Here is a 17,027-nt window from a genome sequence, read left to right on the forward strand (position 1 = left end):
AGTGACTGCAATTCTCACTCTCTTTTGATCCATTCATTTATCCATGGACTCTTTAATCCCTCTCTAAATCAGTCTCTCCCTGACCTCCTGGCTGGCATGTGTCCACACGATCGTCATAGCTCAGCACTCACAGGGCTCATAGATCAACATCTATCACCTCTTGCGTCTCCTGCACTTCCTCTCCTAACCGTCGTACCTGGCTGACGTCCATGCTGTTGTCACAGCTCAGTGGCCGTACGGCAGTCAGATCGTTGGCCCCCAGCAGAGTGGATATGATGCCGTTCTGGTCCACCTTACGGATCATGGTGGCATCCACAAAGTACATCAGCCCATTTTTATCCACCGCGATACCTGTCAAAGCAGAGATGAACACCATGAGTGACGACTCATAACTCAACCGCTGTGGGCAACCCATAGACATTTTAAGTCAATTAAACTTCACTCTTTCCACCGGCTGAAAACGGATAGCAGCCCTGACAGCTGAACTGCTCGATGCTTCATCGAATGAGAGGGAACAAAGTGATGGAGCGGGCATTTAACTGTTGGAGAAGTGTTAGTTTTGGGATGAGTCATTGGGATGCGAAGCTGAGCTCATGCTCCTCCCAGAGGGCGACTGTAGACTGCAAGCAGATTCTTCAGAAAGGCTGCACTTCTTTCCTTGGTTTCTCCTCACTGCTTTTTTTTTGTCACCCCCACTTTTCTACTTTTCATTTGTTCCCACCTCTCTCTCTTTTTTAGCATTTACCAGTGGTGCAGTGTCAGCCTTGTCGGTCTAACAGGCAGCAGGCATTCAGACAGGTGTGTTTGTTCGAGGCAACTGTGCCCCAAAATAACTTCTAGACGCACTGAGATACACAACAACAGATGGAGGATACAGTGAAGGGCACAGAGTAAACGAGAGAGAGAGAGAGAGAGAGAGAGAGAGAGAGGGGAAGACGGAGAGGAAACAGGCAGAAAGAGATGATGTGCACTGGCTGACTTTGCCTGTGACAGGTAAGAGGGAATCAGTGGCTCATTGTCCTCTCCTTTCTAAACACACTCTCTCTCTCTCACACACACACACACACACACACACACACATATATGTATATATACTAATATGTGACTAACATGTGTGCAGTCCCACATGTACACACACTTGCGTCACTGACAGAAAATGTGACAGTGTGACATCCTTGACAGTTTGGTGTCACAATGTTCTAAGATCCAATGATCCACAGAAAATAATTCCATTAATAAGTTTAACATTAACCTGGTTTCTAACCTCCTTCTGTCTCTGTCCTGCTTTAGTTGAGTCACGAGATGGGCGCATTGTGGAAAAAAATTATACTCTGATCGAGGGAAATCTAAGGCACCTTCAATTTTACACGTTTTGTGCACTGAACTACAGATCATGATCTGCGAATATGGGTCCTGAAGGCAGTTTTAATTGTTATTTTCATTCATCATATGAATAAAGAATTAACATAAATGCAGCAAATCATGACTAAATATATAGGTTATTGGCCCCACTGGCCTTATTACACCACCCTAGGACTACAACTAATAATTAGTTTCATTACAAATTACAAATGAGTTTATGATAAATCGTTTAGTCAATAATGTGTCAGAAAATAGTGAAAAAAGCCTGCCACATTTACCCACAGACATTTTTAAATGTCCTGTTTCATCTGAACAATAGAACAAAACCTACACATATTCAGTCTATAATGATATAAAGCAGCAGTCACAGAATGCCATTATATTTGCTTGATAATTCATTAAAACTATGGTTCAATTATTAAATTAGTTGGTTATTCATTTTTGAGCCTCTTTGACAGTGGCTCACCTTTGGGGCTCATAAGTGTAGCTTCAGTGGCTTTGCCGCCATCACCGCAGCGTTCGTCAAAGGGCAGGCACTGCTCCCCTGTCCCAGCCACCACCTCCGCGTTGTCCGACAGCAGGCGGCCTCCCGTTAACGAGCGGACGCGGTAAATTCTGCGGGAGTTGGTGTCTGAGATGAACAAAGCCCCAGATGCTGGATCCACCGCCAGGAAGTACTTATGGGTTGGGTTATTACTGAGGTGACAGAAAAAACAGACGATTATGTCAGTGAATAGACTGATTTTAAATTTCCAACAGAAGACGGTTTCAAGTACTTTTGTTGCTGGAATGCACAAGAAACTTTTAATTTATCGTCATAAGGATCTTACCTGTGTCGGAAATCTTTGTTCCTTCAAGGGAGAAAGTGAGATAAAAGCACAACAAAACAAACGTTAATTCACACACTCTGTGGAGAGCCGGCCGTGGTGTGAACAGCAACATTTAAATATGGGTAAAAACACCCTGGAGAAATGGTATCTTGTACAGTGTATAATTCTACTTCCATCTTGTCATCCCCAGTGACTCACCTTATTTTTTCTGTGTCAAGGGAGGACGCAATCCTACATGTTCTATGTACTGAAAACATCTACCCCCCCTTCTTCTACTGCTACCTTACTTTAATCTAACCAGCCCTTTTTGCATCTATCAGTATTTTTCCTGCAACATCAATAAACCTCTAAATACCATTCTGCTTTCTAATTGATTATTCCTTTACTTTATTCTCTTCTCATTTTCTTTTCAAAAATTGATTTCGGGGTTTTACCTTAATTCCAGGATGCCAGTTGTGTTCATAGATGGGTAGACCCTGCGTACAAAGTTGAGGTCCCCGACATAGAGGCTGCCATCGACGCCCATTGCCAAGGCGACCGGTGCCAGCAGCTTGTTGCCGTCTGCCAGGCCGTTACAGCTGGGGCAGGAGATACTGCGCCTCCGGCCGTTTCCCATGACGCTGGTGATTACTGGGGGCTGCTTTGTCACAAAGATGTTCTCACCACTTCCCTTATGAAGGATGCCTGGACAGGAGAGAAACATAAGTAGATTTGGGATCATTATTTCAGTTAGACGATCTCTATTTTTAGCCACACTAGCTGTGTGGCTCTAGGGATGGTGGTCCGACGGATGTCGGTCTGCCATATTGGTCAAGAATTTAATATCTCAACAACAATTAGATGAATTGCCATACAATTTGCACAGACATTCACGGTCCCCAGAGGATGTACTGACTCTCATGATCCCCTGAACTTTCACCTACCGCCACCATGAGGTTGACATTTGTGTGAACAAAATGTTTCGACAAATATGGATGGCCATGAAATGTGGTACAGACGTTCATGTCCCCCTGACGTAATGGTATTGAATTGTAATAACTTTGTTGATCCCTTAAGTCTTCGTCTAGTGCTATCATCAGGTAAAATGTTTAATTTGTTCAATTCCAAACCAATGTCATTCCCGTCATCCTCTGTACTTTGTGTTAAAATGCACAAGGATGCAATCAAAGCTGTTTACTGGCATGTGGTTACTTGCAGCTGATATTAGTGTCATTTTATTATTTTGGCACAACATCAGTCTTTTTGATGGCCAAAGTGAAACAGTGTAGCATTGCATTACTCTCAGGAAAAACATTACTCTACTGTATAGCAGGCTCACATCAGGTGACGAGGATGTGGATGCATTCTCCCACTTCTAAAAATACCTTTATACACCACTGGTTCTCCAGTTGTGTCCGTTCCATTAGTGCATTGATTGTCACAGCAGCCATTTATATTTCCGTGCTTTTTAGCATTACTGCACAGAGTGTAGATAATGGTATATCAGATGATGCAACAAGAATGACGGTCGCCCACCCACAGAGATCCCAAATCAGTTTCTGAAAAAACATATCTCTGCCCCCTACTCCCACTCCCCAAACCCCCTGCCTCTGTTCTAGTAGCTGCTGCTGATTGGCCGGTGCACATGTTTACTCAGTGGGGCTGGCATGAGTGGATGAGGGAGTCAAACTAGGTGAGACAACACAAGCTCTTCCTGTGAAAATCCTCACTGACAGGTAGAAAGAGGCGCCTGGCAACTCCATGTGAACCACAGGAAGCACAGTGTGGTCTACACCCTCCCAGAGACAATAGCAAGTTTAGTGAGATGTACAATACTGTAAACATGGGTAACTGGCAATATATATATAGGGAAAAACTGGAGAAGTCTGTGCTCGTTTGCGAGGGAATATAAAGGCGTATGTGTACGTACCACTGCGTGTGTTTAGTATATGATGCTTGTCGAGCGACCAGCCGCCCAGATTAGTGGGATCCAGTTCGTAGCCTTGCAGAATGGCTGTCCTCTTCTCCCAGAGGATGAGGCTGGCACAGGACTCATACTCATAGCCCACTGACACTACATATAGGAGGGGGGAGAGGTGAGAGAAGTAGAGAAAAAAGAGGTGGGACACAAAAAGAAGTGATAAAAGTCAGTCAAGTCAGTTTTATTTATATAGCCCAAAATCACAAATTTGCCTTGAGGGGCTTTGCAATCTGTACAACATGTGACACCCTATATACATAATATATAGAAAAATATGTTGTTTTTGAAACAACAGGAACAGAGGCTGTGCAAAACTTCATTAGAGCGCAACCTCCAAAATTAATTTAAGTTGTGAAACGTGCTACACAGAGAAGCTAGTTAGCACTTGTACCAAAACCGGCATTCACACCTAACTAACACTCTCACATGCTGCTAAATCAATTAAAAACCTTGATAATTGGACAGATTGCCCAGAGGGCCTTTTAAACCTACAGGCCACAATGGTTGCCACGGTGAAAACTCTGCCGGTGCCCCAATCATTTTACATGTGCTGACAGAGTCTCAGTTGATTTGTCTAAATCTACAAGTACGGAAAATGAGTTGGGATGAGGCAGATATGTTGACTTGAAGAGTGTTTACGTACGTATATATACTGTACAGTATGTGTGCATGCGCTTGTGTGTGTGTGTTCTCTTGTGTTCCAACGTGTTAAAAGGAAAAGTGTGTTAACACATCAACTCCCACTTGAATCGAAGTGAGAGTGCTGTTGCCAGCAGCTTTCCAGCTCCACTGCAAACAATAATGTAGTATACCTGCATCTGGATCCACACTTAGCAAAACGTAACCTAATCGTAGACCATGTATATGCTTTATATTCTTTGAGACATGTAAAATTACAGTCACTTTAGGGAACTATGGGATCTTTGAGTGAATGTAATTTCCCAAACAGTATGCCCCTCGTGATTTTGGTCCACACTGTAGCCACAGATGTCCACTGCATCTGTGGCCTGACAGCAGTGTTTGGCTGACAGCATCTGTGAGCGACTGTGACAGCAGAATGTAATAGCACTGAGGCTCCCCTGGACTGCTGCTTGCTGCTCCAGTAGCTAACTGCTAACTCACCCTGATGGCTAATAACCCTTCACCACAGTTACGGCTGGCTGACTGAACCACACGCGGCTTCAATGAAAAATAGACGTATGAAAAAAAAAAAAAAAAGCACTTAACTGTGGCTATACTGCGTGGTGGACGGAGGCCGGTTTTCTGGTCTATTATCTCTCCTTCAGGCTCCCTAATTAGCACTCTCGTCCTCTGTCATAGCCAGTGCTGCTTACTGGTAAAGTTTCTAATCCACTGGGGGAAAAAAAGCCCCAAAACCCCCAACACAGCTTCTCTTCCATCCATCCCTTCCACTCACCAACAGCTTCAGAAAGCCCGTAGACCCTCTGCCCATATGCATCTGTCTTATCCCAGATGTAGGTGTAGGCCAAGTTGGGCGAGGCATGGAACCACTTCTGGAAGAGGTGGCCCTCCACCGCTACCATCAGGTGGACCTTCAGCAGGCCCATGGACACCACGGCCGGAGTCATGGTCACCTTGAGCAGGGAGCGGTAACCCTGTGTCCTGGAGCTTAGGTAGCACAGCTTTAGGCTTGTGCCAGGCACCTCGATCTGCTCATGCAGCACCTGGAAGACAAAGAGAGGAGATGACAGGAGAGAGGGATTAGGGGGGATTAGAGAGAGAGGGAGTAATGGGGGTCACGCTTCCACTGACGGCTGAAGGACAAAAAAGGGAAAAAAACAATGGAAGAAATAAAGAAATAGAGAAATAGGGAACAAATGGGGGGAAAGCTATGGAAGCCAAAGGCGAAAGAGAGCTACAGGAGACAGGCAAACAGGAGTGGGAAGAGAGCGAGGGAACCAGAAGGGAGATTAGCCAGCTGCCAGAGGTCAGTGGTACTGCACCTGTGTCTCCGGTATGATGGGTTTCTCCCCTGGCTTGGAGCTGAAGAAGGAGGAGAGAGGGGATGCAATCACAAGAGGGTCAGGCCTGACGAAGCCGCTCAGGTCACAGCCCGGGATCGTGTTCTCTTCTGTCTTAAGCACCAGAGTGTCCATAGCATAAAACTGGCTCCAGGGTAGCCACACGGTGCGCTCCTGGCTCAGGAAGGGGGCGCGCTCAAACCGCAGGGTCAGTGATGCACCACCGTTAGCTATCAGGTCAAACCTGGAGAGGTTTGCGAGAAGAGGATGGGAATGAGGTACAGATGGGGACTGCTGTGGTGGAGGGTTATTTGTACTCATACACTATCAGTGTTTGTTTCTTCTAATATAATATTTACTCCACTGCTTTAGGAATAATTCAACAACAAAAAAAACACCTGGAATAAATTATTTCATTATGGTACAACACACTTGTACATAAAACATAACATACACATCTAGACAGGCAGTCCAGACAACAGTTAAAGGTCTGAAATATGAATAACACACTGTTAGAGCACTGGTCTCAGTGTAGAAGAGATTTTATTAGATGTTCTCCTTTAACCTTTTTGTCACCAAATTATGGTGAACAGCTGCAGGTTAATGAGTAGTATAGAAATAGGTCGCATACACATGTTTGCCATGGCAAATGGCCAGGGTCTGGCCAAGTGTCTGGAACTGCTGTGGCCAAGAGTCTCTAACAACTGGAAGAAAACAGCACTCATCAAAACTAAACAAGGTCAGGCGGCGACATCAGAACATGTTCACTCAAGTCACAAGCCTGTGAAACTGGTGAGTAACTTCCCCCTGAAACACAAGGTCAATTAAATTACGAGAAGTTCAGATGTTTCAGCGTCAGCTTGGCCTAACTGGGAGAAAAAGCTGCAAAGAAAGCATTGATGAGAGGAGGAGAAGAGTGCTTAAAGAACCTGAGACAGGAAACACAGAAACTGCACATTTAATGAGTGGAGGTCAGTCTGAAGAACCACTGAATCACATTTTTTGAAATAACAAGTTACGGATGTCAGCCACATTCAAATTCAATATAACTTGTGTGGGGGGTGGATTGGACATAAAAATCTAATTAAAGCAGGCTAAACCTAAAACTCCCTGGAAACTGGAACTCCTGCAGGAGAAATGGAAAGACATGGTCAGGTGAGTTAACCAGATGCGTTGGGTGTTAAAGTGTTAAAGTGTCAAAGTGGCTGTTAAAGCAAAAGCTTGTGTTACTTAAAAATCCACAATTTCAAGGTTGTTTTTCAATTAAAAGTTTCTTTGATGGCCCTATTATTTGGTTTCACATTTCATAACATGCTTATTTTGAGTGAAACGTCTACTGTTGTAAAATGATATGACCTGACATAAAACATCATCAATTATGAAAACAAGTCATATTGAGAACACTGACTGGTTCAATATATTGCATTTATATACTTCGTCTTCATATTTTTCCATCGTTTTCATTGTAATGTAAATGTTTTTATTTCATTTTTTTGATTAATATATTGTAGCCTTTTTATTCTCAGTTGTGTTGTTCCTGTAAATACATTTACTCTTATTTGAAATCCCTTTCCTTTCCCGTATCTAATTATTTGTGGCAGCAACAGCCTAGTTTCCTCATGGGAATATTATAGTTTTCTAATCTAATGTAATCTAATGTAATCTAATGTAATCTAATACAGCTATGTGGTGAGGTAGTTTCAGAGTTTCAGCAAGAAGTGCTGGGTAGCTGTTGTACATACATTCCATCCTGCCGTGTCAGCGTGTATCCGTAGTGGGGATAGTTGACAAAAGACACGTTCACCCCCACCAGAGGGGTTCCATCTGTAGTCAACACCTGACCCCGGATCAGAGATGCCAAACTGGAAGGAGACAGAGGAGAGGGAGTGAGAGAGCGATAGTCAATGTGTCAGCCCAACCGTCCCAACCATCAATCATCTGCTTTGATTAATCTCGCCATCTTTTAATCATCCAATTTGCCCATTCATTTATTGCTCGGGTCTTCCACCACTCATTAATTAGAAAGAATCAGCTAACCCCCGCCATCTACATTAGCTCATGTCAATCATGTAAACAAACCATGACAATGTAGATGGGTATGTGTGTATGTTTGGGTATGACTGTGTGTGTGTGTGTGTGTGTGTGTGTGTGAGTGAGTGGCAGCGCCCTAGAGAACTGATACACATAGAATAACATTTAAAAAATTTCAGAGTATCACCACTTTGATGAGTTATTTCCTTTGAAACATCTGATATGGGAATGTGTAAATGTATGCAGACAAGAATCAGCACCATGGACAGCTCTACTAAAATCTATGGGGAACCTTGGCTTTGGCTCTGAGGATTTGTTAAGGTCTCTGTGAACCATTCTGAAGTCTATTTGATATTTGTTTTATTGAATCTAAAGTTAGACTTTTTTCCACAGAACACATTATCCACATAAATGTCAAACCTTCTAAGAGCATCAAAGTGGTAATATTCTCTAATCTTCCAGGCGTGTACAGTCCTTCTTTCTTTTAAACATTACTGGGAAATACAATGAAAAAGCAACATGTACACTCTAGCCCATAATTATGAAAATTAAAGACACAGTGAAATAAAAACATTTTCCTTATCCTACACTCCTGCATTAAATGCTATCTTTTAGCATATGCCAGAAATATATATGAATTTTGAAGACTTATGCTGTGTATACATAAATGTATCCAATCAAATGTGATTTGGGGTGACATGTCATATGAAGAAGTACTTGAGGGCGTTAGCTTGTGGGTCAACATATCTAGTAGAGCGATATCATGGGTCAGGGGTGTGTGTCTCTTTATTAATTCCTCCGTTGTTTTCTGCTTCCACAAACACGACTGAGGGCGGTGTGGATGGAGGTGGACGGTTCTCTACAGCTTCAGACTCAAAGCTCAATAAGTCACGTCCACATTTGAGTGATTGGATCAAATGAGTCCTTTTTGCTTTTGGAAGCTAAAGATGCCCTAAATGCTAAAAGTACAAGCTTGGTTTTGAAGTTGTAACTCAGATCTGTGATAAAGCTCTTAACTAAGTAACTCTTCCAGATCATGGTCTCGGTAGTTGTCGAAGTCCCTGGTTGCTGTGAATACTAACAATGTGTGACTGTAGCCTGTGTTTGCGTGTTTTTCCCGCCATACCTTGAGTTGAAGGGGTTTTCCCCAGGGAGGATATGGGTGCTGTCCCGTCCCACGAGCATCTTGACGCGGTCATAGAAGGAGCGGACGCGGGGCTGGGACATCGGGCTCTGCTGGATGACCTGGAGAGGGTCTTGTGAGCCCCGACACAGTGGGCTGTTCTGACAGGGGCTCTGGATGCAGCAGTCTGGGTCCATGCAGTCTGTTAATCCATCTGAGGGACAGAAAAAGAGCAATGATGAGGAGGTGGTGTGAGGAATGCAGAAAAGCTACTCCTACTTCTTCCATTCTTGATTTAATATTTTGATAATATCTGATTCTCTCTCAGAGGAAAGTTTCATTTTGCTATTCATAGTGAGGGCTCCTCTCATGAGACCTCTATCTTAATTCCGTTTCTTGTTTTAATTCATTATTTTTGTCTTTCTCTATCATCCTTTATTCCTTTCATAAGCGTTTTTTTTTTTTTTTTTTTTGCGAGACGCATTCTTAAGTGAGGACTGCACTTAAAAAAGTTCTACCCCAAATTTATACCCCCAGTTCACCTCCTTCGTTGTCCTTGTTGTCGGCGCAGGAGGTCTCCATGGCAACACTGCAGCCTGGGCCCCTCCAGCCTGTCTGGCATTCACAATGCCAACTTTGCTGTCCCATGGTGCACTGGCCGTTCCCGTTACACAAGTTTGGGCAGCCGTCTGCGAGGAGAGGACAGTAGAAAAGAGGAGGGGGGAGGGAGGGAGGTGAGAAGGAGGGAAGGTAAAAAGGGGGAGGGATGATGGGAGAGACGCAGGGTGATGCTTGTTTGTTTTATCATCAGTGATACACAGATGAACACACACATCCTTACTCACTCACACACACACACACACACACACACACACGCTCATATGGTTATGATAGACCAATGAGTCTCACTCAATTTAATAACCACACGGCAGCATACTGGAAGTATTGATTGTTCAAGAATCAATCTAATTCAGCTGGTCAATTCTCCTGCACACCTTCCCATCTGTGTCTCTACACCTTTGGGATGGCTGCTAACGTGTGTGTATGTGTGGACAGAGGTGGATAGATCACTTGATTCACTTACTTGATAGAGCCCCACCCGATCATCACTCTCTCTCTCCTTCTCTCGCAGTCTCTCTCTCTCTCTCTCTCTCTCTCTTACTTATGATTCAGTGTAGGTAATGGGATTCTGATGGCCTGAGAGTAATGCTTTCTCATGAGAGAATGAGATTATGTTCGATGGAGTGTGTGTGTGTGTGTGTGCGTGCGTGCATGTGTGTGTCTGTGCGGTGGCAGTCTATGAACTAATAAACCTTCACTTTAGCTTATGCATAAAAAAGCCCTACCAGAATCTGAGGCCCTGGAGCCAAGAAAGTTCTGTAACTAGCATAGCAAGGCCATCCTCTACTCAAGAGTGACTTTAAGGCAAGGAAAAGCAGACATTTTAAGTGAGCCTGGATAAGGAAATTTGCAATTATGGAGAGCAGTGCCATTTTCTCAAAGTAACATCTGGTAACTTTCGGTTGGTTGTAATGGCAAAGAAAATTTAAGGGAATAGTTTGACATTTTGGGAATACGCTAATTGGCTTTTTGTCCATTCAATATGAGGCTGGAGGCAGCAATCAGTTAGCTTAGCTTAGAATGAAGCTAGCCTGGCTCTGTCCGCAGGTAACAAAATCCCATGAAGCTCACTAATTAACATGTTCTATCTCGTTTGTTTAATTTGTACAAAAATGTGTGTGAAACCTTCAATTTTGTGGTTTTATGGGTTGGGACTATTTCTTGGCTGGGAGCAGTGACTTCCTGAAGTCTCGTTGTCACTGTGTGGTCGGTTTCCAGTCTTTATACTAAGCTAACTGGCTGCTGGCTCTAGCTTCATATTGAACGGACAGATATGACAGTGGTATCAATCTTTTCATCTAATTCTCGACAAGAGAGCAGACAAGTGTATTTCCTCAAATGTCGAGCTATTCCTTTAAGATTACTCCTATATCAAAATAATTCCACTAAATGGGGACCAAATAAGAACATCCGCTAAATGCCAAGAAAGAAATACTTTTGTTTCTGAAAGCTCGCTTTGACATTTTCATTTTCTATTTGATAGTTTGCATCCACACTGAGACAATGTTGCCCGTCAATGTCTTTTTCAAAAGGGACTTTAAACTCCTGGCCTGTCTCACCATTTTCCTGTATCGCTCTAAATCACAACTTAGCTCTAACACAAGACTGTGTGTTTGCCACATTATAATCTATCAAAGTGAGGGGGGGGGGTGATGACACACATTGACAATGTTTTCTCTTGCAGCACAAAGAGCCCCAAACAAACTTGTCACAGTGATTTCCTCTTCAATAAATGAGGCAGCAGGATGCGGCGCTCTTAAGTCTACCCACGGGAGATGGAGGCAAAGACAGGGTTGACTGATAAAACAATACGTGCATGCACGCAAAGGCACTTACTCATGAACACACACACACACACCCAGCACGACCCACCCTCGAGATATGACCTGACATTTCCCACTCAGTAGTGGTGTGCCGACACAGAGTGAGGAAGGACAAAATAACCCAGTAAGAGATTATGAATATGAAATGCTTTTCATTGAGTCCTGCTCAGTAGATTAATGAACATATTTTCACTCAAGTTGCACTGTAGGATTTTGCCCTCTAACAAATCGCCGCATCAATAAAGCCATGCATTGTGAATACAAATAGTGCAATCTAAACCGTGGCAGCAGCTAAATTAACAGGCATTTCACCCCGATTGGCATTTTATCATATGTCTCAAACACCAGGCGATGAGAGAAAGTCAACAAAAGGACTTTGAGAAAGACAGTGCGCCATCTTGTTGGAACTCCCAAGAACAGGGTGAAGGGGGTGGGGGGAGAGAGAGAAGCTTAACCACGTTTTTCAGCTCAACAAGAGGAATCAAATCAAAGGTTTTTATCTTTAATTATTACCATTTTCTGCATCAGGGGACTGCTCATGACGCTGTATTAACAGTCAAGCTGGAATAGATTGTCCCCAAGTATTGAGCTCAGGGAACAAAGGCAGTTAACAGTGATTGCCTGTTAAATGGAGTTGCCATTTAAAGCAGCCAAATACTTATGAAGCACCCAGACAGGACAATCCATAGCGGGCATTGATCGGCTTGCCTGGGCAGGCCGGCACGAGGCTCCTCTCGCTTTAATGCCAGGGCCCAGTCGATACCCCCTCATACTAACTAGAATAAAGTGGGATTTCAGAAACTATTAAGTCCACCCCCCCACTAATGTAGTTGGACTCTGATGAAATCCCCTTAAAAAGGAGAAGAAATTGCCTTGGGTTATGGGTCAGCACACACACTCTTGTGTGGTGTGCGGTGTGTGTGTGTGTCGGTGTATATGACTGGATAGGGAAAGATACTGCGTAAGACTCTGAACAAGAAGTGAGAATGAGAGATATAGAGAATGAGGCAGAAAGAATGAGAACAAAGTGCATAAAAGAAACAGAGTCCAGGCTCGGTGCTAAAAAATTCCACCATTCTCTCCACTCTCCCCTGTTTGCCGCTCCGTCTCCTCTAAAGGTCACACAGTAAAGGTCACAGGCATACATCCAAGACCACTGCTTATAGATGGACCAGATAGCCAGATAAACCTCCACTCTGCTCGCCCTATTCTTAATCAGTTAGAAATTACATTGATCGCTTTCCCCCACACGTTCTTTGACCTGTCTCTGCTTCCCTTTGGCTCCATCTCTTCTTCTTTACTCCACCCCACCCTCTCCTCTGTCTTACTCCCTCTTTAACCCTGCGATTTACTTTTTCTCTGGACTGGCTCTTCATAAAACAATGAGAGCTATTCCATTAAGCGTAGAGGGTGAGAGGACACTCTCAACGGTGCTCCGGGGACCTGTACTGTCAGGCAATCTGTGCCGCTCCGGCTGAGGTTCAGCTGCGGGGCTATCTATTAAGCATTCTTGCTGTGCGTGTGAGACAACTCACCCTAGACCTGCACCCTTCTCCGTTTGTGTCGATGTCTTAACCTCATCCATGATTCTATTTATCTTTGTGTGATCTGACTAAACTGTTTGGTTGTTCTTTTTTTTTTCCAGGCTTAGGTTGGAGGGAATGGGTTTGATGAAAAGATAGAAAATCTGGAATTAATACTGTATGCTTGCTGAGTCACACACGCACAATCAAACACACACATGTGCACACAAAATAAATGTATTAGCCACTCTACCATGGCCGCGACTGTTGCCACAAATACCCAAACGTAAACACACACACACACACACACACACACACACACTCGACAGCTCTGTGTTTCTTGACACCACATTAAGGCCTCGCATCAGTGGCCTATGAAATTCACCAATTACCTCAAAAGTTCTTTACGGCTTTTATCATTTTCTCCTCGTGTGAAGCAGCTGTGTTTACGCAATACATGACTAGAATACCTGAGCAGAGTTATGTGTTTGTGTTTCCACATTAGAAACAGGGGTGAAGAAAACACACTCACACGCATGCACATCCACACACATTCACAGCACAGCCCCTCAACACTGCTGATACCACACTAGGCTCTACGGTACCCCACAACACATCTAGGCTCAATGACAGCTAGCCCCTGCTGTAGCGCACTGCTGTAAATGGGAGTGCGCTACATGTAGGGAGTTATCATTGAGGCTGGCACCACCTAATCTACGGACAGATAGCACCACAGAGTCTACAGAGCCAAGCCAGGCCAAAACCCACAAATGCAGCAGCTAGCTTCTACCACCACAGGCTAAGAAACAAAACACCAGAGTCAGATACGGTACCTGCTTTGTCAACCATGCTCCCATGGTCTGCAGTGGGAGAAAACGTGCAAAAGGTAAGAGATGGTTTTTTTTTTTATTTTAAATAAATGCAAGCAACATCATGCAGAGCTGAAATGAACAACAGGCAAGCTGAGATAAGCTAACACTGAGAGTGTCTGGTGCTACTGAAGTGTGCTTTGCGCCAAGCTGAGGCCTGACAACTCTTTCATCTCGGGCTGATGCTGCAGTCAAAGCTGCCCTACTTTCTGATGGGGGAAATGGGGAGATCATAAACTGTTATTCCCCTGTGCGTATATATGTGTTGGCGTGCGTGTGTGTGTACGTCTATGTGTGTGTTGCTTTGTGTGTGTTTTAGTGTTTGTTTGTGTGTGTATTGGATTGCAATCGCAGTGCTTGTGGTGACAGGGAAATGAGACTTTGTGTCTCAAAGCGCTGTGGGTGAATCAAAGGACTCTGGCACTCATCCATCCAAAGTGACAGTGATGTCAATATGAGACAGTGATTGACTGACATAAAAAGTCACACTCGCACACACTTGCACAACTGTGTGCATGCACACACACTCACATACATCAACAATGTGAGAGAGATATTTTTTGATCACAGCGAGGTGAAGAGTTTTACCTTTCATCACATAACTTTGGTGCTTCAAAGGCCATAGAAACTGAGACTCCTGGGGTCTGCAGTTGAGAGGCAACCTAAAAACGGCTAAATCATGTTCTTTTGTAATCCTCCCACCCCCACTTCTAAGAAGTTTGCTCCTCTCCTCTCTGTTTGCCCACCTCCTATGTCAGCCCCCCTCTTAAAATTCCCCAAAGGCCCCCCTTTTGCCTCCACTTCTCAATTCCTTTAACAAAGTGGAAAGGAGCTGCCAGTTTAGTCTGACTGGGTGCTGGTGTTTCTGTGCACGCCCACGTGTTGACACGCAGACGTATATCTCCGCACGCACACACAAATGCACAGAGGCGCTCACCGATGGTGCAGTGCTCTCCGTTCCAGCCCTGGTGACACTGGCACTTCCCGTCCTTGCAGGTTCCGTGTTTGATGCAGAGCGGGTTGCACACGCGCTGGTCACAGCCTGCGCCGGTCCATCCCTCCTCACAGCGACAAGCTCCGCCCATACACACTCCGTGGGTCCCACAGTCGACTGAGCACACCTCTGAAGGGAAGCGAGAAAGATCTGGGTCACAAACGTTATTCATTTTATTTACGTTGGTGTTTTATGTAGGTTTGTATTTCGCGGTTTGACATATGTGCACTCTGACACAATGGAGATACTACCCAGTAAGCACTGATTTGGTGACTAGCAGGACAAAGGATGTCGAGATGAGATTTTTAGATGTTTGGGTTTTATATATTTGTTGTTTCAACAGCATTACAATGGATATAATCTCAACATGAAGCAGGCCCTAATCACATGTTCAAATATAATCATTGAAATGTCAATGAATTAATGGTAATATTTAACCAGGACGTCTAAAAACCCCAGTTTTAATTTGAAATCAGAAAATCAGTGTTTGAATTCATCCCCTGTGACAGTATATATCTATATCAAATTATCTTAGCCAATGTGCCAAAAGCTGCAAAACAATCAAAAGCAATCAAACTTGCATTACACAATTCTCTACCATACACCAACAATTAAAATCAGTGATTACAGTTTTGTGAAGACAGGGTTTATTTCCTGAGCCTCCATTACAGTCACTGTTTGGGAGGCTCAGATGTTGCAGGCAGCGATGGTGCATGTGGTGAGATGTGACAATCCCACTCATGTACCCAGCACCCCTGGTGTTCGGGGAATGCAGTATGTACAGATGTTTTGATACACACTTGCTGAGGGATCCTGTGGTGTGGAACAATGTTGTCTTTATTAAAGTCAAGCATTGCTTCTCCCATAACAAATTCTGGAGCTCTGTTTGTGATCCTGAGACAGGGAGCGTTGCGAGGCTGGCATGGCGGAGGTTGCTGTCTCTCTTACCGTGGTAGCTTAACAGCTCTGTTTTATTGTGGAAGTTGAGTATTTCATTATAAAAAGGCATTTAAACATGAACTCAGCTACTTTTCTAAGCAATATCAATCTTTTTTTTCCATCCAGGGGTGCAGCTGGGAATGATGAGCCTCATGCACAGGAAGTGACTCCAGGCGCCCTCCATTTTCCTCTTGTCCCCTTCATTCAGACATTATTCCATCTTTGGTTAACTGTATCGACAATGCAAACACACCTCTAACATTCATGTAGCCATTGTGTTTAACAAACATCTGGAATTGGCAATTCATTACCTCTCCTATACAAAAAGCACCTAATTGGCTCCCAGGGTGATACAGACGCAATTTCAAAAATCTATTCATAATCTATAAAGCCCAGAATACTTTGGCTCCCCAGAGCTTTTCTGTCATGCTCACTGATCATAGTCCAATCAGACCTCTCAGGTCTTCCAACTGTGCCTATAAGATCTAGATTTGGTGGGGAGGCTTTTACTTTGGTCTTGCTCTCTGATATTTGTCACTGTGTTGTTTAAAGCTAAAATTGACACTTTTTTCTATTTCTTGTGCTTGTGCTTAGTTGCTCTGTGGCTGTGTGGGTCTGTGTTTTTGTCTGTGGGCGGGGTGCGGGGGGATGGTATGTGTTTGTTGGTGTTGTTTGTGGGTGGTTATTCTTCATTTTTCTTCATTATTCGTCTTCTTTTGTCCTTGTTGCTGATTTTTCATGTATTTTATTTATGATATTATTTTACATATGTTACATGTTGTTACTGTTATGTACAGGCCATTGTAATGTGCTTTATAAATAAAAGTGCCTTGACTATTCTGGATTTTGAGCACTACCCTGATAATAGTAAAAAGCTGTCATAACCATCACTGACAGTCTATTGAGAGAGATGATTTTATACAGCCTTGACAGTAAAAGAACTTGTGACATTTTGTTCCCGTTGGTTCCA

The 17,027-nt window shown here is 43.7% G+C and overlaps 1 protein-coding gene across 6 annotated transcripts in view; it reads right to left on the bottom strand.

Annotated features, from left to right (window-relative positions):
* Positions 1 to 17,027, bottom strand: part of tenm2a (teneurin transmembrane protein 2a) — a 146,137-nt gene that overhangs the window by 8,717 nt on the left and 120,393 nt on the right. For 4 of the 6 annotated variants that reach the window (XM_070913299.1, XM_070913297.1, XM_070913301.1 and 1 more), the window contains 12 exons: positions 15,062 to 15,247; positions 14,089 to 14,115; positions 9,831 to 9,977; positions 9,292 to 9,502; positions 7,877 to 7,996; positions 6,117 to 6,378; positions 5,570 to 5,837; positions 4,102 to 4,245; positions 2,627 to 2,876; positions 2,193 to 2,213; positions 1,829 to 2,058; positions 197 to 351 (listed from right to left, as the gene is read on the bottom strand). In XM_070913299.1, coding sequence (XP_070769400.1) covers positions 197 to 351; positions 1,829 to 2,058; positions 2,193 to 2,213; positions 2,627 to 2,876; positions 4,102 to 4,245; positions 5,570 to 5,837; positions 6,117 to 6,378; positions 7,877 to 7,996; positions 9,292 to 9,502; positions 9,831 to 9,977; positions 14,089 to 14,115; positions 15,062 to 15,247 — 2,021 coding nt within the window. Of the gene's footprint in view, positions 1 to 196; positions 352 to 1,828; positions 2,059 to 2,192; positions 2,214 to 2,626; positions 2,877 to 4,101; positions 4,246 to 5,569; positions 5,838 to 6,116; positions 6,379 to 7,876; positions 7,997 to 9,291; positions 9,503 to 9,830; positions 9,978 to 14,070; positions 14,116 to 15,049; positions 15,248 to 17,027 lie in introns of all 6 variants that reach the window. The other 2 variants (XM_070913298.1, XM_070913300.1) reach the window with 2 other exon arrangements.

The sequence above is a fragment of the Enoplosus armatus genome, chromosome 10 (assembly GCF_043641665.1).
Source record: "Enoplosus armatus isolate fEnoArm2 chromosome 10, fEnoArm2.hap1, whole genome shotgun sequence".
Classification (NCBI taxonomy): domain Eukaryota; kingdom Metazoa; phylum Chordata; class Actinopteri; order Centrarchiformes; family Enoplosidae; genus Enoplosus; species Enoplosus armatus.